Genomic DNA, 22,847 nt, shown 5'->3' with positions numbered 1-22,847 from the left:
GCGCAAAGCACCACATTCAATGGCCCCATCGGGTGACAGAAGTTTTAACTTGACATAGTTTTTTTTCTTTCTGTTTTCTTTGACATAATGTCTTAAGTTCCATCACGCAACAGGGCTTGAAAAGTTGTATATAAGTCACTGTAATGTACTGTAAAAACACAACCTCATTTAATACTCTATATTTAATTTGTAACCATAATGATTATCTAATTTAACTTAACTAAACTAGTAGACAGAATCTGATTGGGTATTTTAAAGTAGATCCCTTAGGGATCCCTGTGGGACTATCGGGTGATGTTATTTGTTGATTGTCGTGCGGATACGTGATGCTTCTGGCTTCGGATCCAATAATAATAATAAAAAAAGGACCCCGGCTGGCCAAGCAATTTGCTTTTAGGCTTGTCTCTCATGACTCGGGACAGCGAGGAGTGAGGATGGAGAACAGATGATTGGCTAAGCCTGCAGATGGAGGGAGGGAGGATGAGACTCAGTGTGTGTGTGTTGGTGGATGTGTGTGTGTGAAGGGTACAGAGAGGCGGAGGGAGTGCTTTACCGCAGTATCACTACATTTCTGCACCACTCATCAAAACTCTGCGGCATGCAGACTAGAGCTCGGGGGGAGGGCACTTATTATTAGGTCTGTCCTGCTGCTCTCTCATCAGACAGGCCACTGTACAGTTTTTCACTTTCATTTCTAACCAACTGTTTTGCACTGAGCGTTCGGGTCCATCACTTCTTTGTTTTTGTTTTTTTTTAAATATATATATATTCTTTATTTTTCTTACCGGTGTTGCGGGCAGTTGTTGCAACCTTTCCCGTAGGACAATTTTGTCGCAAACTTCTAGAGGCGAGAAAAAACACCAATACATTTAGGACAAGATGGCAAAGGATGGAGAAAAAAGCGAATGGAAAGAGTTTCTGTGGAACCCGAGGACCCGGGAGTTTCTGGGCAGAACGGCGAGCAGCTGGGGTGAGTAAGTCCGTCCAGCTTACGGCAATGCAGCAAACAAGCTCCCCGGGCTCTGTAACAGGTCGTTCTTACGGAGTATAGCTACCCCTCAGGCGACGCGGAGTGCTTTTAAATCCCCTAAAAATATGCGTGACAGCGTTAGGATTGTAGCTTTGTAGAAGTTTATTCGTGCGAGTATTCGGGCAATGAGAAGACAGCCGCTGTCCAAATGCCGTGGTGCTGAAATCTGACTGCGGCACAGCTCTGGCAGAAGCCGGCACATTATTCCCCTCATGGCGGGTTATTAGTAATATAGGACAGAGCTTTTCCTGGCTCATACGGGTGAAGTCATGCTCTGTCCTCCCTTTTGCATGTGATTTGTCCAGATTAAAGCAGCTCTGCTTTGTCATTGCTTTACTTTGAACCCTGCTGCAGATAAGCCCTTTTTCTGGGAATTGAAACTCCTTTTCATACATGTATCTTCGTCAGATGTGGGTACACCATGATGCAACGTGATATGTGTTTTGTCAGACTTCTTCCTCAACTTAATTTAATGCCATTTAGACATGGGCGCTGCCAACGTCGGGGCCATGGCCCCTCCTATGAACTTGCTGCCCCCGGTCAGGAAGTCTTATATCTCTAGTTTTATTTATGAACATGAATTTAAAAGAGAAGAAATTAAGGTGCTAAACTGCTCGTTTTGATTTCTAACTTGACTTTTTTCCAAAATGGAGCCTTCTGAGGTGGGTCATATGTTAGTTTGTACATATTCACAGATGTTTCATTGCTGCTTTTGGTAATCTATAAATGATTTAAATGTATACTAAATATATACTTATATTTAAATATATATATTGTATATATTAATTGCAGTTTCCTCTAAGCAAACATCTACAAACTCCATTACTCAGGAAGTCACTTGAGTTATTTGCTTTGATTTGTGTCATATTTCATTAGAGCAAGTTGGTCCAAATGAGGTTTCACAACTGAAATCAATGAAATATGGTGTAATATCAAACTTATTTTCAGTTCAACTAACTTATACAAGATATTGAGGCATCTTTATAAAGACTTGTCTCTGTAATTGCTAAAAAAGAAAAAAAATAATTCAACATTAGGAAAAATACACATATATGCACAAAATTGTTTCTTTGGTATAAAATGAAAGCAGTAAGTGAAATATTTTATATTTTGTTCATGATCTGCTGCATAAGATTTGGGGGGATTTAACTCCTCCAGGAGGAGTTATTTTGGTTTGATGAAGTTTCATCATCTCTCATCTCTAACAAGAATCCATTTGACCAAACAGGTTCAGTCCCACAGCAAATGAAAACATGGCGTCTTCCATTGACTGACATGTTTTATCTGCAGATTATATCAATCAAAAAAAAAACCCAATAATAAAAATTCTCTATAAGCTATTAAAAATATTTAACCATCAAGTCAAATAAACTGATATGCAACGATGTACAAATGGTGCAAAATTGTTTGTTTGGAGGTAAGAAGTATGTAGGACACTGTGCCTGAGCTGTAGAGAGATTTATTTATACATATATATGTCAGTTTTTACTCTTGTATAGTAAGCCAGTGTTGCATGCACCGCCCCCTCCCCCCAGAGCCTATAAACAGCAACAAGATAAAAATCCTTGAAATTCTCTGGCTTTCGTTTTTTTAGTCGGCTAACATGAGATTATGAGTGTTGCCCCAACACCCCTCCACCCATCCCCTCTATCGCCCCTAAAACTTTCCAAAAGCATCCCAGCGTACAGAGACCTTGCAACTATTTTAAAGATTCATGAAACGGCAGGACACATATGGCTGTGTTCTAATGACACTGGGGGCATTTTAATCTGGGTAAAGCCGAGGACCAAATGCTATTTGTATCACCCTCAACCCGGCCCCTCCCGACCTGTGTAGTTCAGCAGAGAGATTTAATCCTAATCTAATGACTTCATTGGCTGATGAAGAAGGTATCAATTCAGGATGTTCTGGCAAAGCAAAGGACTTTAAAGAACAATTTACATTTTTGATCTTGTGACTTCAAAGTCTCTGTATTGCCCATGCGTTTATATCCTACTACTTACACACAGGTTATAAAAGGTATATTTATATATCTGATGTAAATAAATAATATGTTAACTACATGTTTATATGTGTGATAATTCAAATAAATGTGGAAAATATGTATATGTACTTCTAACATGTTTGTTAGATATAAATAAAGATAAATTCTTTGAACGTATGAGTTCAAGTTTCATCTGCTCCTTTTTACATTTGATCATATAGTCATGGGTTTGATGTATTATATAGAAAAATAGCATATATATTTGGTTTTTCAAGCATATTTTTCCAATTTGATCAAAATTGCCATCTAAACGAATATTTATTCAACAGCATGTTCATGGCACTTTTGACTTGATACTACCAGAGCAGAACAGAGAGTCGGTCATCATTGCCTTCTTTTGTTGGGAGTCATAATTTATTCATTGATTAATTTGCTCTTATGTAGCAGGAAGGACTGCAACACAGACACATGCAGGCAAACTGATGACACTCGCAAGACTAAATCATGATTTTGATAACTTTTCTTCTATATCATGACAGCTAGTATATTTTGAGTCTGAAATACACATTTAATAGAATTTCAGATGCTAATATGTTTTTTTTTATTTTTATTCATTTATAAAACTATGAAGCAAAAAAAGTAGGCTTCTTCAGTGATTGGTCCCAGGCTGCCCCTGGTGGTCTGGACGCCTCCAGGAGCTGCTAGGTTTGCATGTGCCTTGGGCCGGCTCTGTCTCCCACAGAGCAAACTTAATCCAGCTCAGTTTGTTCCCGTTGCTCCAAGGTCTGATGGCCTTTTTAATCTGCGCTCTCTAAGACTTGGTAATTAGTCTATTTCCGTTGTGAGTTATTATAGGCTGGCTTCACTTGACATTTCACAGAACTACACTGGGAATAAAGTCACACCATTATGATTGCAAAATTGTATATATTCTATTGTATTCTTAGTTGCATGATTGTAAACAGTTGGTAGAAAGCATATTTTTTTATTTCCGCTTAGTTCAAAATAAGTTAATTGAACGTGTTGTTGTTGAATTTGTTCCTCATCTTGTGTCGGCTCATGAAGCTGGGTAACGTTGCTTCAGAACACTGGATCAAAGCCTCCTTTCAGGATTAAACATGAAACAAGCTTCTGCATGTTTCACTTTGTGTGCAGGGCTGAGGAGAAATGAAAACAGCCTTTATGAAGGTCCACCAGCTGATGATGAGACAGGCTTGAGCCTGGGCTTAAAACAGGACCAATTTGGTTTTCTGCGCATCCCATTTCTGAAATTAAAAAAAAAAGAAGGTAGAACTCTTACTGCGACGTCAGAGAGGCGACTTCTTAACGCTCTCATTGTGAGACTGGAAAACATTAAAACCAATAAACCCTGATTTAATTTTCTAATGTCTTTCCTTTGGTCTTTTGAATCAGAAGACAGTTTTATATCAAGTTACAATGCAATTACCCAGCATGAGTTGGGCACAGACTGCATTCATTTGCTGTTTGCAAATGGCTGAAAGAGAGATGTTTGACTGTCTGTCATCAGTGCGTACTCAGAGGACATGTTGTGAACCTAACACCCTCTTTACGTTAGTGAGGGTTGCCTGTGTGCCATTGTGCACGTCCAGTCTCCCCTGGGTGGTGTCACATGACTATGTGCTGACTAGCACAACCTGCCCCTGGAGAGACAAAGGACAATGCTCTGTCACCTCTTCGTCCAAATGTCTCTTATTCTGCTCACTGACTTGTCGGCTAATATCGTCTTCTTCAACAAGCAAGTCGTCTGCGATTTTACTTTGATTTTATGTAGCAATGAGCTGAATATTTCTGAAAACAACTGGATGAAAAGCACGCCCACATGGGCTTTGAATCATTAAGGAACTCTTCGGTAATTGCCCTCCCTTGGATCAGCTTCCCCTTGACATTTTGCTATGGATTACCGGCAGTGTTGCTTTGTGCAGGGAGGCAGACGCCACACCGCTGCTGACGGAGGGCTTCGCTGGGGGGCTTCCAGCTGAAGCACAGGGTCAGGGCGCTCAGCTGCTTCCCAGTGTTGGCCTCAGGTGTTAGTGCGTCACAGAAAACGCTATTTTTGCTGCCTGGGTCTCTGCAAGGACAGGGAAAGACTTTAAAAGAGCTCTTTAAAACTATCAATTTAAACCACAGGGAAACTCTTTTTTTTTTTTTTTGAGTTAGACTTTTGCTCTAAAGACTCAAAGTAAATTAAACTGTAGATCTAAGTATGCAGTCATATCAGCAATATTTTCCTGAGTATGTAAACCATGTGATTGGTTTTCTTTGTCTTCTGCTCAGAACAAAAACAAAAGTATTTTAAACTTAACCTTCAACACTCTCCCACTGTTGATCTGTCATTACCAGGACACTTCCTGCTTTGCAAAAATAAAAGCACTTCCTGTTCCATTAATTCAAAAGTTCAACATTCTCTCTCATTCTGCTGATATCTACTTTTCCTAATTGACAATAAATGTTTTAGACGTACATTTCCTAGTATTGCTAAAATTTCACTGACCCAATGAGAGGAGAGCAAAATCCTTCAAATCCTATTATGCAAAATATATTGAAGTGGATACTACCAACAAAAAGCAGGTGATAATCCTATCATAACAAAGATAAAATAAAATGTGTTTGATTTTCAGTATTGATTTTGTTTCTTTTCTTTTCTGTAAATGCAGTGTTGTATTTTTGCTGCTTTAGTCTTAAGCCTTTTATGATAGTAATAATTTAAAGCATCTCAGAACGGTTTTTGCAAGTTAAAAAAATAATTATAAATGCTTGTGTTTGGGTTACACCGTAACCTAAACAATCTGAAATTGTAGCTTTGGCCATTTGACCATGTTGTGACCCAGACTGACTAGATGGCATTAAAATAATGGATATGGTCATTGGGTCACATGAAATGCCAAACTAAATGGAAAGAAAGCAAAGCACAACAGGAGCAAAAAGACCCAAATGTTCTGCGTAAAATTAATAAAGTATGGGGCGTGCCGTGGTGGCGTAGGGGTTAGCGCGACCCACATTTGGAGGCCTTGAGTCCTCGATGCGGCTGTCGCGGGTTCGACTCCCTGATCCGGCGACGTTTGCCACATGTCTTCCCCCCTTTCCTGTCAGCCTACTTCATAAAAAAAAAGAATCATAAAGTATGAAAAACTTAAAAACTGTACAGTAATGATATAGACATAAGCAGTTTTTAGTACAAGAATTGAAGGAACTTGTCTGTATCATTTTATGGGTAAAAATTAAGAGATAATGCACAGGCCTTACGTTGAAACTACAAAATCTATTAAAGTATATCATATAAATCATATATTTATTGTTTTAGGGTTTAGATTTGACAGAGAGACTCTTGCTGAGGCCAAGGTTTTTTCTGACCCTGATGGAAAATAGCTTATATATAATGAGACAATATTTTCTTTCTGCTTTTTCAGGTCTCATCATTCTGTTCTACATAATTTTCTACCTCTTCCTGGGGGGCCTGTTTGCTCTTACCATGTACATCATGCTGCAGACCCTGGATGACCACAAACCCACTTGGCAGGACCGCCTTTCCACACCAGGTGCCAGATAGTGCAAGTTCAAACAGCATGGATGCAGAACCCACTCTTGTGTGAGTCGTCATGACCCTGCTGCTGCCTCTTTGTCTCTCACAGGTTTAGTGATTAGACCCCGTCAGGACGAAACCTTCGAGATAGTTTACACCATCCAGAACACCGAGAGCTGGGATATGTACGCTCAGGCCCTGGACAAGTTCCTGTCACGTAAGTCTGACTCCCGTCCTCTGCTGGTCCCACTCAGATGACTTACAGCTGTGGATTATCCAATTGCGCTTTTCTAATACTGGATCATTCCTTTACCATCAGTGAGTGGGAGGCTGCCTTGTGGCAGAGTTTCAGTTGAGTCATGAGGCTTCACAAACCGAGTAACCCTCACCCTCATGCTCCTCTTCCCCACCCTCCCCTTACCTCCTGCAGCTTACAACGACACCATCCAGGCCCAGAAGAACCACGCGTGCACTCCGGACCAGTATTTCCTGCAGGAGGACAGCGGCGATGTGAAGAACAACCCCAAGCGCTCCTGTCAGTTCAACCGAACCATTCTGAGAGAATGCTCTGGACTCAATGACCGTTACTATGGATACCAGGATGGCAAGCCGTGCATCATCATCAAGCTGAATCGGGTATGAAAAAGAAGAGAAAAAGAAGGGAAGGGAAATGGATGTTGTTGCTAGGAGACATTTAGGAAACATAAAAAAAGCAGACTGGGAGAAAAAAAATACCCTGCAGAGGAGAAAAGTCTGGGTTAAGAGCGCAGTGGCTCTTATCCATTGTGCTTCATAACACAATGTGAAAGACCGTTTTTGTTTTCCCTGTGGTTTGACGATAAAATATGAATTGCATTTCTTTCTTTTCTGCCACGCCAGGTGATTGGATTGATGCCAGGAAAGGACGGACAGGCTCCGTCTGTCACCTGTGGCGCAAAGGTAATCCCTTTTTGTCCTTCACAATGAAAGGATTACCATGGCAAATTGGAGTCCAGCCCATTCATAGCTCCTCTCATTTGCAGCATGCCTATCTTCTGCTATCCCCTATATTTTCCTCCTAATTTTTGCATTGTTTCAGCAATATTTGTGTTCATTTGTAAATTTCCTGGTGTCCTTTTGTGCTCCTATTATACTCCATAAAACTATTCCCTCTCAGAAATACAGAGTTGGCAAAGATGAATGGGTAAGATTAACAGACAAGTTGCACATAGTGAAATGTTGATGCTTAGAAGTGGATTAGAAAGTAGAGATTAACTACAGTACTTGTTAAAAAAATATACATACCTCTCAAACTTTTTCTACATTTTATCCTATTGCATAGCTGTGAAGTGGAATGAGAATAATACATAGTTTTGAAAATCTTTACAAATAAAAATCTGAACAGTGTGACATGCATGTGTAACCATCCCCTTTACTCTGAAACACTTAAATAAAATCCAGTCCGGTTGCCATTAGTGGTGCCCACATGCAGTTCTGTGAATGCCTCAGAGGTTTCTTAGAGAACATTAGTGAACAAAGAGCATCACGAAGACCAGGGAACCCAGCAGACAGGCTGCGGAGAAAGTTTAAAGCAAAGTGATGTCAATTTTCCAAGCTTTCGACATCTCACATATCACTGTTCAATCTATCTACTAAAACTGTAAAATGTGGCACAAGCAAAATCTACAAAAATAGGAGACTAACTGGAAAAGCAGCTAAGAGGCCAATGGTAACAGCTCAGCTGGGAGAACCTAACAACCATTCATTAAACAAATCTAGTTTGATGGAAAATTATCAAGAAAAAATGTCACAAGGAAAAAGAGACTCTTGTCAGATGAGACTAAAGTTTTGGCCTGCATGCTAAATGCTACGTGTGATGGAAAACGTTCACTGCACCAACAACAGATGGTGTCATCCAGGACATGTTACTGTGACGTGTCGCCTCTGAAGCACAGATATCAAACTCTTCAGTTCACCACTGTTATTTTGGGAACCGCTTCCATTATACGCTAAGCTGTTTCCAACGATGCATGTGATGTCATCAGTTCAATTGTTGCGAACCTACAGACACAACGTCCTCTATTTTTTAGAAGAAAGAAAATCTTCTACTGGAGATCCTTCCTGCCCACAGCAACTCTTTAAAGAACCTTGGATAATATGAGTTGAAACAACAACATTTAATTTCACATTGGGATTAAGAGACTGTTTTTTAAATTGAATTTGAAACAAAAATGTAAAATATTTCAGTCTGCTGGAAAGTGAAGCTGGCAAAAAAACAAAACACGTAACCTTAATTGACACAAAAGGTACAACATCTTGATTCGGCAGAGTTAAATGCAAATGCATGGCACATTTTTTGAAAGGCTATTTGTAAAGAATTTAGAAAACTGTAGTTTACAATTTCATATTAAATAGACCTGAAGTAGGTAGTTGGTATGTGCTTTAAACACAGTTCAGAATAAAGAAGATGATAACTTACGTATTTTTATAACTGATAGAGCTGTTTCTCCCTCTTAGAGAGATGACTCTGACAAAATTGGAGAGATGATTTACTTCCCTTCAAATGGCACTTTTGATCTAATGTACTACCCTTACTATGGCAAGAAAGCTCAGGTAGGAGAGTACTTTCAATCTATGGACAGTCTAAATTCTGAAATGTTTTCATATTTGTCTGTATTTTTAGAAAGTTTGCCTTTGGTCTGGTATTGCAGGTGAACTACTCTCAGCCTTTGGTCGCTGTCAAGTTCCTTAACATCACCGTCAATCAAGACGTCAACATCGAGTGCAAGATCCACTCCAACAACATTCCCACTGGAAGTGAAAGAGACAAGTTTGCTGGTAGAGTGTCTTTCAAGCTGAGGATCAACTCCCAAAACTAGCCTGACCCCAACTGAAAACTTTTCTCCCCTTTCCCCCTTTCCCCCTCCCCCCATCTTCTGCACCACTGCACATACACAGAAAAATAAACCCGCAGTATTCACATCTTTCATGTGATTCGATTGCACCCTGCTCCAGTTTTCTTTATTTATTTATTTTTTCTTTTTTTTAGGGGGAAAGGGGATTGTGCGACAGGGTAAATTGAGCACGAGAGGGTGATAATGCTGTCCTTGTTTCTGCCGGTGAGCGTTCAGACAAATAATTTTCTGTAAATTAGTTTGAGGTGACCTCTATTTATACTGCATGATAAACTAGGAGATATAAAACAGGATGTGTTTTCAAAATCTGCAAGCAACCTTACCACGTTTACAGTGTTGCTGCTCACCTCCCGCTGCCTCCTTCGAGAGTATTCCTACTATATATCTGAATATACACAGACTACAATACAAAAGGTGTATATCTACAGTATTTATACGGCATCATAACCTTATATAGCTCTGTCTGTTCTGTTGCACTTAAAAGCGTACTCCAACAAACCTGCATTTTTCTTAATAGATGGATGCAGAGATGAAGCCATTTGCATGTGTGTGCTGTCTTAAGTGTGCTTTGAAGGCACACTGTTCCCACCGCTCCATTCTAGTCAACTAAGGACAGGTTAAGTAACTGACCACCAGGAGGGACCACAATACAAGCTTTAACCCTCATGCACTCCGAGTGTGTGTGTTTTTGGAAGCATATCTTCAAAAAAAATGCTTGAATGGATGTTTTTTTTTTGTTGTGTATGAGTGTGTGCATTTCATTTACAGATCCCATTTCTAATTGTAGGTCGGGAAGTTGCATGCAATGTGCAATATTCATTAAGTGGCATACATTATGAATGCTCGCATCCATTCATCAGATGGCTCCTGTTATAGATCATTCACCCTGGATATTTAAACTTTGAACTCAGAGCAGCTGCTTACAAAGCAAACAGGAACAATATCTGGCGTGGTTTTAACACTGAGTTAATTATGAAAAGACAAAACTCTGGAAAACACTTTTTTAAGGTAGTAGAGTTGTCCAAAAGATAATCAGAGTTAGCTTATTAAAGGTTGTTTTTTTTCTTGCCAACTCACTGAGATGGATTTTACTCATTTCCAGCATATATTCAGTTTTTAGCATTACTTCATTTCCTGTCACTGTACAGTTGCATTTTAAAGATGAATCCAAAGCTTTATGTCTGGTGTAATTTATTTATTCAAACCTAAATATTTAGTTTTCTGTCTCTTTTTGTTGTTGTTGAGTGTTTTGCATCTATTTCCTTAATACCAGGAATAGATGTCATTGTCAATTTTTTTTATTGTTTTGCACTGGACGTGTGCTTTTTATTTCTTCTTTTGTGAAGCTGAGTTGATTTAATAAAAGCACTTGCAGTTTTTGGAGGAGGAGGAGGGTGCAGACAGCTTGTTTTTTTGTTCCCTTCTACCTTTTCCACACTCATCATCGCTATTCAGGATATTGAGCTTCTGTGAGAAAATACTCAATAAGCTTTTAGATGTAGAGTGACCACATGTTGATTTATTAGTTTGTTTTGTTGCTCTTGTTTTATTCTCTGCTGTACGAGAGAAAAATCCTCATGATGAATATCTAACCAGTATCACCTTCATTAAAAGTCATTTATCATGCCTGAGTTTTGGTGCACATCCACTGTGCTGTGCCGTCCCACAAACCTGCCTAAAAGATGAATTATTATTCTGACAAATCTGTAAAAACTCAACTGTAATATTGTCCAGCCATGTACAGCACCCTAAACAATTGTCGACCCTTAGAAAAGGAGATGTTGCTACAGAGACTTGGTGACCATATGATTCTGACTCTGCTTGTCTATATTATTGTTCTTTGTGCGTCTGAATCTCACAGAGGTCCAAACAGAACCTTTTATCTGAGCCTAGAGGGACAAGTACATTGGACCATTAATCATCTAATTTTTATCTAAGATCCTAATTCAAAAAGATGTGCTTTAACATGCTCTTCTCTTTTGGCTTTTTGGGACTTCACTGACGGATTCAGATGTACTCTTCTTCTGGCCTGCTTTCAGCTCTTACTTAATTTCATTGTAATCTCTTAATCTGGTCAACTAATCCAAAGCAGGCACGCTGAACTTCTTTACCCTACTTTATCGTTCATGCACCGAGCATCAAATGCCCAGTTCACGGCTTTAAAACTGCACTCTTATTCTAGCTTTTCCATACTTTTAAACACACATCCAGTCATTACTGCAAACCATCTAGTCAAATGTTTGGTTTCATCTGCCGATTTCACTCTTTTTTTCTTGTCATGCATACTTGAACATTACTCCTTCTGCCAAAGATATTAATGACAATTTACACACCATCTATTTTTGCAGTTCGGATAGATGCTCATTTGCTGGTCTGAGCAAAAATCTCACCCACAGAATTATAAAGGCCTCTTGTCATACAATAATAGACATGCGCACAAGTGGAAAAAGTTTCCCTGCAGCAAAACAGTGCCTCCTGGTGGACAGACATCTTTGTCCTCCAGTTAAACAGAATGTTCTTTCCTGCTATCTCAATTTATCCCTTTATTTTTTCTTGTGCTAATTTGGAAATGTTATCAAAGAGCAATATATATTTATCTCCTGTGCAAATGTGTGCTTGTTTAGAGCAAAGGCAACATTCGGTACATTCAAGAGCAAGAGGGAAAGAAGGACCACGTTTGTGCGCATATGCAGCCAATATAAAAAAAAGTGAATAATAAAATGCTTCGTGAATGAACGAGTATTTTTGCTGTAACGAGACGAGAATGTAAGGTTTGAACTGTATTGTGTAATGAAAGCTACATGAAGAGGTTTCATAATTTAGTTCAGCAAAAGGCAAGATGCCAGAAATTTGTTTAGACTTGCATTATGGTTTAATGTTTTTACCATCGTTTGAGTCTGTCTTTTTCTGTTTAATTAATATTTTTTAAAAATAATAGCTTTTTAAGCTTGCAATCAAAGTTCTAACAGGACTTTAACCCTCAAAGCACTTTCAGAAACTGCAAAGCTGCACAGTGTGAAGTGTTAGAGAGAAATTCCTGATTCAGTGAATAAATACCAGAAATATCATCACCCACACCTACCTTCTTAAAGTTGCACTGTTGCTATGATTGTGGTTCAAAGAATTGTCCTAAAATATACATTTATGAAAAAAATAATAATAATAATCCTGGATCCATATTTTTGGCTTTTACCTTATGTCTATTTTTGCTCATGTTTAAGTCAAGACAAAAAATAAATAAATGTAATTTAAGGGAACTCGGACTTGGTTTTGCTTCTTGCATTTTAGCTTCATGTTTACTGAAGTGTTTGGATTATTTTGTGGCATAATCCGATGATTGTGATATTGTAACAACATATTATACTTTCAAGAGAAAAAGAAGGAGTCAGGAAGTGTCAAATGTGTCTTTTTGTAAATATATTCTGTAATCTCACTCAAAATAATCTCAGTGGTCCATAGCAAATCCACACAAATGTGACTAGTATAAAGTTTCAAAAAGTGTTTGCATAAACTGCTGTCATTTTTTTGATTAGAGTTGTTTTGAAGTAGTAGTTCACAATTTTTCATGTGACAGTCAAATTGTCGATTCATGCTAACTAGTCCTACTCTTCATTTAGTTTATTTTCAGATTAGTTTACACTGGACACTGAGTGCAACACCAAGTTTGAGAGTGATCAGAACCAAAAACATCATAGTAGTTGTACCTTTATTCAGTCCTCATGTTTACATTAGGTATTATTGACACAGAAATTGATGTTTGCTTTGAAAGGAAATAAAGGTAGGAGGCAGAAGTTTACCTAAACCTGAAATATTCCGCTTTACTTTTAAATCAGCCAATAACGATCCACAATGCCCCACATGTATCTTTCTTAATATATGTTTGTTTCCTACAGGAAGATCATTAGTGATGCACCGACTCTTACCTCCTTTTCTAGTGTAAAGAAATATCAAGTTGTATGTAAATAACTATCCAATTCAAACATAGCAACAGTTTAAAGGTTTATAAAAGGACCTTAAAAGGAAAAAACTGGGACATTTCTAAAATTACAGTTGTTTTAAGTCTTTGGTCTTGGCTGCTCTTGGACTAGCTAGCCGTTAGCTTCCGCTTGTTGCTCCAACCAATCTGGATCTATGCTAAGCTAAAGACACCAAGAGGACAATAAACTGCAGATAAGATATGGACTGCCTAAAATATTTGAACAGAACCCCCCTTTAAAAAATTCAAAACCATCCCCTGAAATTTGGAGCTAATCATAAATAGTAGGAGTTTTGTTTTCGCCTTTTGATGCTATGAAATAGAATGAGTGGTAGTAGGGGGGGATACACTTTTTAAACTAAGTTATTGTGAAAGTCACAATTCACTCTTTGGTGGTATTTTTTTTAACAAAAAACTGCTTAAACTTAGACATATAATCTGATATAGAATCATAATAAAAACAGCTAACACATTTTTTATGTAAAAGCTGTTATAAAGAATGGCTTCAGCTCTCTTCCACGGTTTCAAGCTATATCTTTATCCCTCCTTTCTTTTCTCTCCTCCTTAGAAAGAGAGTAATGCAAGGAAAAGCAGGTGGCCAGGATTATGAAGCATTATAGGGTTTTAACACAGTAGGACGTAAACCAGTGAATGTTAGTTGCAAGACATTTTCTTTAAGAAAGCTGAATGCATAAAGCCTATTTTTTTTGTTTATTTATTTTTTCTCTGGTCTATACCAGGATCTTATTTTGTAAAAGTCTGCCAGTGGATTTTAGCCGCAAAGTTGTTGGAATAGAAAGATTACTCCAGAGTAGAGCACTGGAGCCTCTGCTGGATGAATGATCACATAACAACGGTGATCAGCATGTCGAGGTAAAAATTTCATACTTTTCCAGACTCTGATGTTCCTACATTTAACACATTGTAACCTCTTCTAACCTGAAAGGGCAAAAAACATACAGGAAAGAAGAAAGGAATGAATGAAGGAAAACATTTTTTTCCAGACTCATCCAGACCTGGATTAATATATACAGTTGCATATTTTGAAGAAAACTGCCAAGTACGTTTTTCTTGTGTAACTAAATCTTATTTTTTCTAAATATGACAGAAAATATTTTTATTGTCTGTCATGTTGGCACATTTACTCTGAAATGCAGCATGCCGCCCCCTGTTCAGCACGTATAGTTTCACATGAGACCTCGCATCATGGGAGGCTGGTGCTGCGGTAATTTGTTGGCATCTGCGTACAAAATCAATGAGCATGAAATTCTTCACACTTAATCAGGCAGTTATTATCTAATCCATAGAAAAGTGCCACGACAGGCAAAGGAAAATACAAAAACAAGAGCCATTAATCTGTCACAAAACACTGCTTCCTTTGGGTTACGCAGATGCTTTTATAATGACGTTTTCACCCAGTTAAATGAGTCGAATTATCTCTAAGGTAATTCGATGATAAGCTCAGACTGTTTATTTTTTGACTTCAGTAATAGTCTGCCCTGCTGGTTTTGAAAGGTTTACTTCTTTCCTGATTGAAATTGAAAGTTTAATAGCGATTTCAAAGTCAAAAAGATGATTCACATCGTCAAGGTAAGTCCAGCATGCCATTTTCCTCCAGTGCCTTCTGTGTCCTGTCATAGATTTCTCCAATGGCATTAACTACTCTGGTTAACACCACGCTCAGCTCCTCCTGGTTCTGCACACACACCAGCCTGAAGAAAAATCCTCGCTCCGGCAGGGCGATGAAGGCCAACTCAGCCGCCCGCCGGACAAACCAAGTGTGGTGGTGAGAGAGGGTGTTCTGGTACGCCTCCCGACACAGATCGGAGGGACTCCTGAGCCGTCCGGCCATCGGCGTCTCTGCAAGCTTCTGCAGGAAGAGTTTCAACCAGAGCAGAGCTCGATGGAGTCGCAGAAGGGTCCGGCATCCTGAGTCTGTCTGGTGGTGGAAATCAACTATGCCTCGATTCAGCTCAGTCCAAATCATTGAGCGCACGGAGTGGTAGGCCCCCCGCGAATCCCCAGCAAACTTTTTCACCACAGTTGGTGAGTTTGCAGCATTTCCTGAGTGAATGTCTGGGACAAGCTCTGCTTCTGGGCTCTTCTCAGAAAGCAGGGCCAGTTGGCGGATTATAGCAGTCTTAGTCTCTATCTCCTGTGATATTAAACTAACCATAGGGCCCAGAGACTCCATGAACCTGGGACAGAGACAAAGAACAGAAATAATCCTCTTCCAGTGCCGGAAGTGGGTTCATATGTACAGCACCTTATTGATGTTATCTAGTTAATGCTTTATGTCCCTAAAAACCAAACATTTCTAAGCATTTTTTATTAGTATTTTAGTTAAAAGACAGACAAAGCAGTTGCACAGTTATGTCTGGTCTAAAATTGTTAAAAATTAAAGTAAAAGTTAGAATGATGTAAGTGTTTGTTACTGTATCATAAAATCCCATTAAAATAGACTGAAGTTTGAGGTTGTAACATGACTAATTGTGAAAATTTCAAGAGATATGAGTACTTTTCAAGCTAATTTATCTGTGTCTGTGATAAAGCTTTAATTGATGCTCTTACTTTACAAGCTCGTCCCAGCTGGACAGATATGGCTGCAGCAGCACATCCGAGGTGTAAGCCCGAGCAGCCAGCAGGTGGGAGACCAACACTGACACCTGGAAGTTCTGGCCAGGGCACGGAGCGAGAACAGGCGGGCCCTGTGTCTCATCTGCCTCGCTGCTGTTGGACAGCTGGTGAGGCTGATTCTGCAGTGGGGGCTGGGGGTGTGTGGTGAGGTCAGGGGTTAATCAACAGGGGACAAAGAAAGAAAAAGCTCATGTGATTTTTTGATTCACTGCTAGTGTGATAGTGTGAATCACACACTGGGTAGTGTTTCCCAACACAAACCCAGGTTTGGTTAGCAGTTGAGTCATTTCTGCACAGCCTTTGTGTAATTTTACCTTGTTAACCTGATTGTAACCTTTTAAACAGGAATCCCAGTGATAGTCCAAACCTCCCTCTGTGGTGAGACATTAGAAAAACATGAACATGTCATACAATATTGGCCATGATCTCTTCAAAATTGACAGTTGTGATGGTGTAGTATTTTGTCAATGTTTGAAGAAGCATTCAAACATTGAAGGCTTCTTGTTTGAAGCCTTCAATGAGCAAAATAAAAAGCACAATAGCTGCTTTTGTTTTGATAATTTTATGATTGTTTTTTTAAGGATTAGTTCATCCAAAAAAAAAAAAAAGCTGCATGCTACAGGTAAGATCAACAAAAAGAGAGAGTCTAGAGTGTGCTAAGGGGGTGAAGAGCTGATCAATGGGCAGTGCTATAATTTATTAAATCCTGCCGCTGTGGTAATACCTCTAATTGCCTTCAATTGCTTGATGTTAGCCTACTTTTGTTCTCATGTGCTGCAGTTTTGCCGATCGGTAATCCTATTACCAGGAAACAGATTAAGGAACAAACATTAAGCTTTCAAACTTTTCTGATGATTTAAAGTTAGACAAGGATTTACCAAACAGTGTGCAAAAATGAGCTTTCTAATCACATACAGTGCATTGCAAATGCATCAAAGACTCTTAAACATTTTAATTATTTTGTCCCAGAGCATTTTCAATTTATTCTATGGGGATTTTATATGATAGTCCAAAGTGCAGCATGGTTGTGATGAAAGAGAAAACTGTGGTGTGTCCATCCATCCATCCATCCATTTTCTAACACCCTTGTCCCTAAATAACAGGGGTCAGGAGGGCTGCTGGTGTCTATCTCCAGCTAACGTTCTGGGCTAGAGGCAGGGTCACCCTGGACAGGTCGCCAGTCTGTCACAGGGCAACACAGAGACAGACAGGACACACAACCATGCACACACACACCTAGAGAGAATTTAGAGAGACCAATTTACCTAACAGTCATGTTTTTGGACTGTGGGAGGAAGCCGGAGTACCCAGAGAGAACCCATGCATGCACAGGGACAACCTGCAAACTCCATGCAGAAAGACGCCGGGCCGGGAACAGTGCTACCAACTGCGCCCCTGTGCAGCCCCCAGGGTGTATTTGTGTTAATTCACCTTATTGACACCTATAAATAATGCAATCAATTGCCTTTCAAAGCCAAGGAGGAATTCAAAAGATGAACTGGTGAGGTAGGAAAATCTGTCAACTGTACAAATATTAGTTGTTACTCATCAATCCAGACTTTGAAGAAGATTGGCAAGAACAAAGTCACAATAAGTCCTACTTTCAATTTGTCACAATCAGTGTAGGGGACACAGCAAAGACGTGAAGGAAGATTCTCTGGTCAACTCAGACGAGCATTTACATTTTTGGATGATATGCAAAATTGTGTAAATGGAGGGAAGGAAACACTCCCGGTGACCCTGTACACATCGTCATGCAGCATCACGATGACAGGATGCTTTTCTTCACCAGGAAAGTTGGTTAGAGTCGAATTGTAGCTGTGTTGGTGGATAGAGGTAAACCAAAGCATTCCTGGTTTTGGAGGCTGCACAAGACTCTGACAAGACTGCGGTAGCAGTTAAATATGACACCAGATATTTATGTGTTCGAATTCTATTGAGAATCTGTGGAAGGACTTAAAAAATTATGCCTAACGACTCTCCATCCAATGACCAAAGCAGAATAGAAAAAAACTGTTTGTCAATACATATACAAAACTAATAAAGACATAGTTCAAAAGACATGCATCTGCAGTTGCATCAAATCGTTTTTCTAAAAGGTTTTGACTTAAAACACTTGATAATTGTATAAATTGAAATTTAAAAAAAAAGGAGTTTCCAGATATGACAAACAGAAATCTGTGATTTTCCACTCAAACAGAACTTTATTAATTCTCACAAGAATCAAATTCTGCTCAGTTTGATCTGTTTTAATCAGACAGAGAGTCACTGCCGTCTCTACTTGGGTTATCACAGAGTTTCTCACAGGGAGTATGGGAACCAGCGTTTCTGGCTCAGCGTTTGGATGTTAGCAAAGACATTCGAAACCCTGAAAATGGAGGAGCGCTTCATTCTTATCTAAACCACAAGTTCCAGTAGGGTGAAAATACAATAGGCCTCACATAAATGTTACTGTTGCTGCAAAAGAAGGTTAATAGTTTTCCCCAGATTATACAAAGTATTCAAAGAAGCTATTCTCTAAACTTTCACGAACAAAAGGCTACAAGTTTTAGATTGTATTTGCAATAGACATTCAAATGTGAACTAAGAAATGGTTTAAAGGCTATGAATATTTTTATAATGTACTCTGGATTTAACCCAGTGAGCTTACCTGATGTTTCTTGCATTCATGCTGCTTGTTGAATTAAGTCATAAATTTAATATTCTTTACATCCTGAAATATGGGGTAGCAAAATCTGCCACAGAATAATATTCATGAGATATACTGAAATTAGGATATTATATAATAGGACATATATTACTTATATTCAGTTAGTCTGCTATATAAATTTTGAGTCTGATGTCTCCAAGCACAGTTATCAGTATGATTCAGTTTAAGTGAAAGACGTGCTCATAGGACATGAAAACCTTTCAAAGTAAATAAAAAAGAAAAATTTTTAGGTCATTTTTGGACCGCAGAACCTTTTTAGTTGGGTTAAGATGAAAGTGCTTTCAGCTCCATCTTTAAACCAGGATCAGCTCTCAATCCGTACTGGAACAGATATCACATGGTCTCAGTTTAGACCTTCCTGGAGTTATTACACCACACATTTGTTATCTGCTCGTTATTTTTCTTTTATATTAGAAACGTCTTAAGAAGGTTTCTAATAAAAAAGAAACCTTTTATAGTGGTAAAAGAAAAAAATTCTTCTGTAAGTTAGAAATCTGACAGTTTATGAAAGTCCAACACCTCAGAATTAAGCTTAAAGGTAGATATCTTACTGATCCATATTCATGAAATATGACCAGTGTTCCTGAGTCTGCAGCATGTGATTCAGTCTGAGCCAAATGCATTCCAAACAGAGCGGAGGAAATAAAACTAATCGTAGCCGACTAGCACTGCACACTCAGAGAAATACTCACGCAGCCACAGTGATCCAAGACACAGCAGCAGGACCACGATAGCAGCGGCCGCCTTGCGCTTCACACCCATCCTGACGTTCAGTCTGCAGCCCGCCAGTCTGCCTCTGTTGCTTTTTCTCTGCCCTTTACCTTTCAATTCCTCCGTGTTTCACATGAGGACTTGGGCCCTTTCACTGACTGTCACCGGACCCCGTCCTCTGACCCCCCTCCTGTCCTCTGAAACCTATCATGCTCTTCCTCAAAACTTCAAAAGAAAACATTTCCCAGTCATTGCATTTCCAAAACCTGTATGCATGTTGCTGTTAGTTATTCCTGCATCTTTAAGCTGCTGTTTTCCCTTCTGTTGTTTTCCCTTTTTTGTCATTATTCAGCTTGCCAGTCTCCTGGTGAGTTGCTCAATCTGAGAGTCCAGAGATCAGCCGGGAGCAGCCTGTAGCTGATAAAGTACAGCCAACTCAGCTTATCCGACAGTGACCTCTCTCTTCCGGATTCATCTTCTCTGTATGTGCTATATTCCTGGTGAGCAGAGAAATGCTTGCTCCTTCACTTCTCCTCCCACCACTACGCTCCCTCCCCCTTTCTCCCTCTCCTCCACTCCTTTTTCTCCCTTGCCACATCAAAACTAATTTACACACGCCACAGGGAGGGCCACAATGACCCTAACACACACAAGCAAAGCTCCAAAGCCTCTTAGTTTATGCAAATACAAGATGAATAGTTAAATTATGTATTAAGGTCATGTCAGCGTAGGTTACAAAAGTGCATAAAACTGCTCAAATTTTAAAAATAAAGCTCCACAAAACACAGAAGGAATAACGCACTTATCTTAAATTTGTTTTAAGTTAAAGTTTGGCCTTTGTACTACAATGCAATTTCCTTTAGCTAAAGTCTAAGATTTATAAATCATGTCCGTAAACTGACTAATGTGGCTCATAAATTGCCTGATTATTGCCTCCGATGGTTCAGTCAGTGCTGTCCAAAGGGAGCTAAACAGACATTGAACTCCACACTCAAGCTGCAGCACGTGTCCTCTCATGAAGAAGGGCTTAACAATGGCCTTTTCCAGCAAAGGAGCGGGAAAAAAAAAAGTGAAAGCAGGGCCATTCATTATGAGACTGTTGGAGTGGGGGCCGCTGGACACAGGCCTTTCATTCAGTTGAGCCAGTGGATGATCTGATCTGAAATAGGCACTATCTGATAAAAAGGGGATGAAGGGACTCATTCACCAGCTGCAGGTATTTGGCTTCACATCATTACTTTGCCACCATTGTGATGCCTCTGCAAGTGTAAACTTAAACCGAAGAGGCTCTTTTGAAGAGGTCGGTGAGCAGAACCTTCACTGGTGTGTTCAATGACACATTATAAAAAAAATGAACAGATATTTACAACTGAGGTCTGCCTATCTGTTCTCTTTGCAATAAAGCCCTTATCTAACACGTGAAGCTACAAATTACCCTCAGTAGCCACATAACTACTTTAGTTAGGTCATGCATGCATAGAGTTGGAAACATGTTGTCTTGAAACAATTATTATTCTCACTAAAAAAAGTGTTCAAGTTTGACTCATTTCAAAACGTTAATGTATTTTATTTGGATTTATTGGTGAGGAAATAAATGCTGGGCAGTTAACACTGTTGCCTTTGCAGCAATATAGTTCCTTGTTTGACTCTCGCCTATGGCGGCCGTTCTGCATGTTTTCTCTGTACATTTGTGGGTTCTCCAGGGTATCGTAGCTTCCTCCAACAGTCAAATAAAAGAAAATATGAATGTTAGGTTAACTGGCTTCTCTGAATTGTCCTTAGGAGGGAGTATGTGTGTGGGCATGGTTGTTTCTGGTGTTATCCATCTGTGTTGCCCTGTTAGACACCGCTGAATTGTAGGGTTAGGGTTGCATGCAATATGACTGACCTTTAGCTGTCTTACAAAGAGGAATGGGAAAAATATGGGGGCTGTAGATGTTCAAAGCTTGTAGAGACATGCTGTAGCTTGTAGAGAGGTGGTTCTGCAAATCTTGACTCAGTGCAGCCTTTTATAATTCAGAGCATATTCCCTGACGTATCGGGTTTCATGTTTAACAACCTTAAATAAACAACAGCACCATTTCACAGACTGCAAATCGTTGTTTATCTAACAAAAGCTGGGTTGGAAGTGAAGAAACAAAGTGAGAAAAACTAGTCTGATTAGTGTGTAGTTTTCACTGGAATTAGAAAGGAAAGTAGCCACCAAATTGTGACTTATTTTCAAGTGAGCGGCTTGCAAAATTGTTTAATAGGCACAACATTTTAATGGCCCTTCAATTCTGGGTTTTCCTCTACAATCTTTGACGCACTGATAGGGAAAAAGAGGCTGCTGCCACCTGTACTGTGTACTTTACTTTATTTGCTAGCTCTTGTGGGAGAAATGTGCAGAGATCAGCTGCAAAATTACTAATTTATTGAAAGTAACAAAATATGAAAACCAAAATGTTGTTTGAATTTTGATTCTGTATCTGAATCAGTGTCTCATTATTCTTTTGTAGATTTATTTCTCTAAAGTGTTTATACTAAAGCGTTGAGTAATTTTTGTCATTTCCTTTTTGTCCTAAAAATATGCAACTCTTTTTAAGTTGTATAATGGGTTTTTTTCCTGTCTGTGTGTCATACCTCAGTGGTTTTATTGGCTTCTAAACCCCTTTGTGTGGTTTATGAAAGGCAGTTCAGTAAGAGATATACACGGCTTTAGTCGAAGACCCTCGCTGAAAACTTATTTTGTACTTTTTTGGTATTTTCCTGGATGTAAACATAGGTGTTTTCTAAACTTGAAGTTGGACTGCTCTAGACCTGCGTCTGAGTTGTAAGTGAGACACTCACACCCTCTCTAAATTCTAGTTACTGTAAAGAAGCCCATCTCTGCTTTCCTTGCTGTATATTTAGAAGTACGTCACATTCTGAGCAACTCACATGGCACATTCCAGATTTCCCACTGTCACCCTTCGCCCTGAATAAAGACATAATCTTTGTTACTCACAGCAAAACTTATAACAGTAAAATATGTCAGTTATATTTTGACTGCCATCTTGAAGTGAGCTGCAGAAAACATAAAAGTTAGCTGACTTATCTTGATGCAGATCAGAGACTCGGTCCCCGGTGTTTTATTGATTTTTCTAAGCAGTGTCTCCTATTAATACTGGTAATCCACAGTCTCTGTCTTGCTGCAGGACTCCTGCAGTGGAAGCGGTATGAGTCTGCAGTATGTATTAATACCCAGCATTCATAGCAGAGGGGGGTCGACGGGAGGGGGCCAGGCCCACACATCCAGTCACCTGTTCTCCTTGCGACCCCAATGGGGGTCTGTGGATCCGTGCCTTTTCGTTAGTTCCACTCAAAAACAGCTAAAAACAAATCC

At 39.3% G+C, this 22,847-nt stretch overlaps 2 protein-coding genes across 3 annotated transcripts; one reads left to right on the top strand and one right to left on the bottom strand.

Moving 5' to 3' along the window:
• The first annotated feature begins 557 nt into the window (after window positions 1-557).
• On the top strand, window positions 558-12,706 carry LOC102224746 (sodium/potassium-transporting ATPase subunit beta-2). Of its 2 annotated transcripts, XM_023342185.1 has the most exons (8): window positions 558-970; window positions 6,443-6,571; window positions 6,665-6,772; window positions 6,986-7,191; window positions 7,435-7,494; window positions 7,712-7,738; window positions 9,052-9,147; window positions 9,246-12,706. In XM_023342185.1, the coding sequence occupies exons 1-8, from the start codon at window positions 880-882 to the stop codon at window positions 9,411-9,413; spliced, it is 885 nt and encodes a 294-aa protein (XP_023197953.1). In that variant the 5' UTR covers window positions 558-879; the 3' UTR covers window positions 9,414-12,706. The 2 variants fall into 2 exon arrangements, with proteins under 2 accessions (XP_023197953.1, XP_005802944.1); XM_005802887.2 differs by lacking the exon at window positions 7,712-7,738 and having other exon boundaries at window positions 560-970.
• Window positions 12,707-13,138: 432 nt separating this feature from the next.
• On the bottom strand, window positions 13,139-19,998 carry LOC102236073 (ceramide-1-phosphate transfer protein-like). Its single transcript, XM_014470214.2, has 4 exons — window positions 19,465-19,998; window positions 16,377-16,435; window positions 15,997-16,193; window positions 13,139-15,623 (listed from the first exon to the last, which is right to left on the bottom strand). The coding sequence occupies exons 1-4, from the start codon at window positions 19,532-19,534 to the stop codon at window positions 15,011-15,013; spliced, it is 939 nt and encodes a 312-aa protein (XP_014325700.1). The 5' UTR covers window positions 19,535-19,998; the 3' UTR covers window positions 13,139-15,010.
• Between the last annotated feature and the right edge of the window lie 2,849 nt (window positions 19,999-22,847).

The sequence above is a fragment of the Xiphophorus maculatus genome, chromosome 11, assembly GCF_002775205.1.
Source record: "Xiphophorus maculatus strain JP 163 A chromosome 11, X_maculatus-5.0-male, whole genome shotgun sequence".
In the NCBI taxonomy this organism is placed as follows: Eukaryota; Metazoa; Chordata; class Actinopteri; order Cyprinodontiformes; family Poeciliidae; genus Xiphophorus; species Xiphophorus maculatus.
The sequence above is the reverse complement of the archived record's forward strand: the minus strand, read 5'-3'. Positions and strand labels throughout refer to the sequence as shown.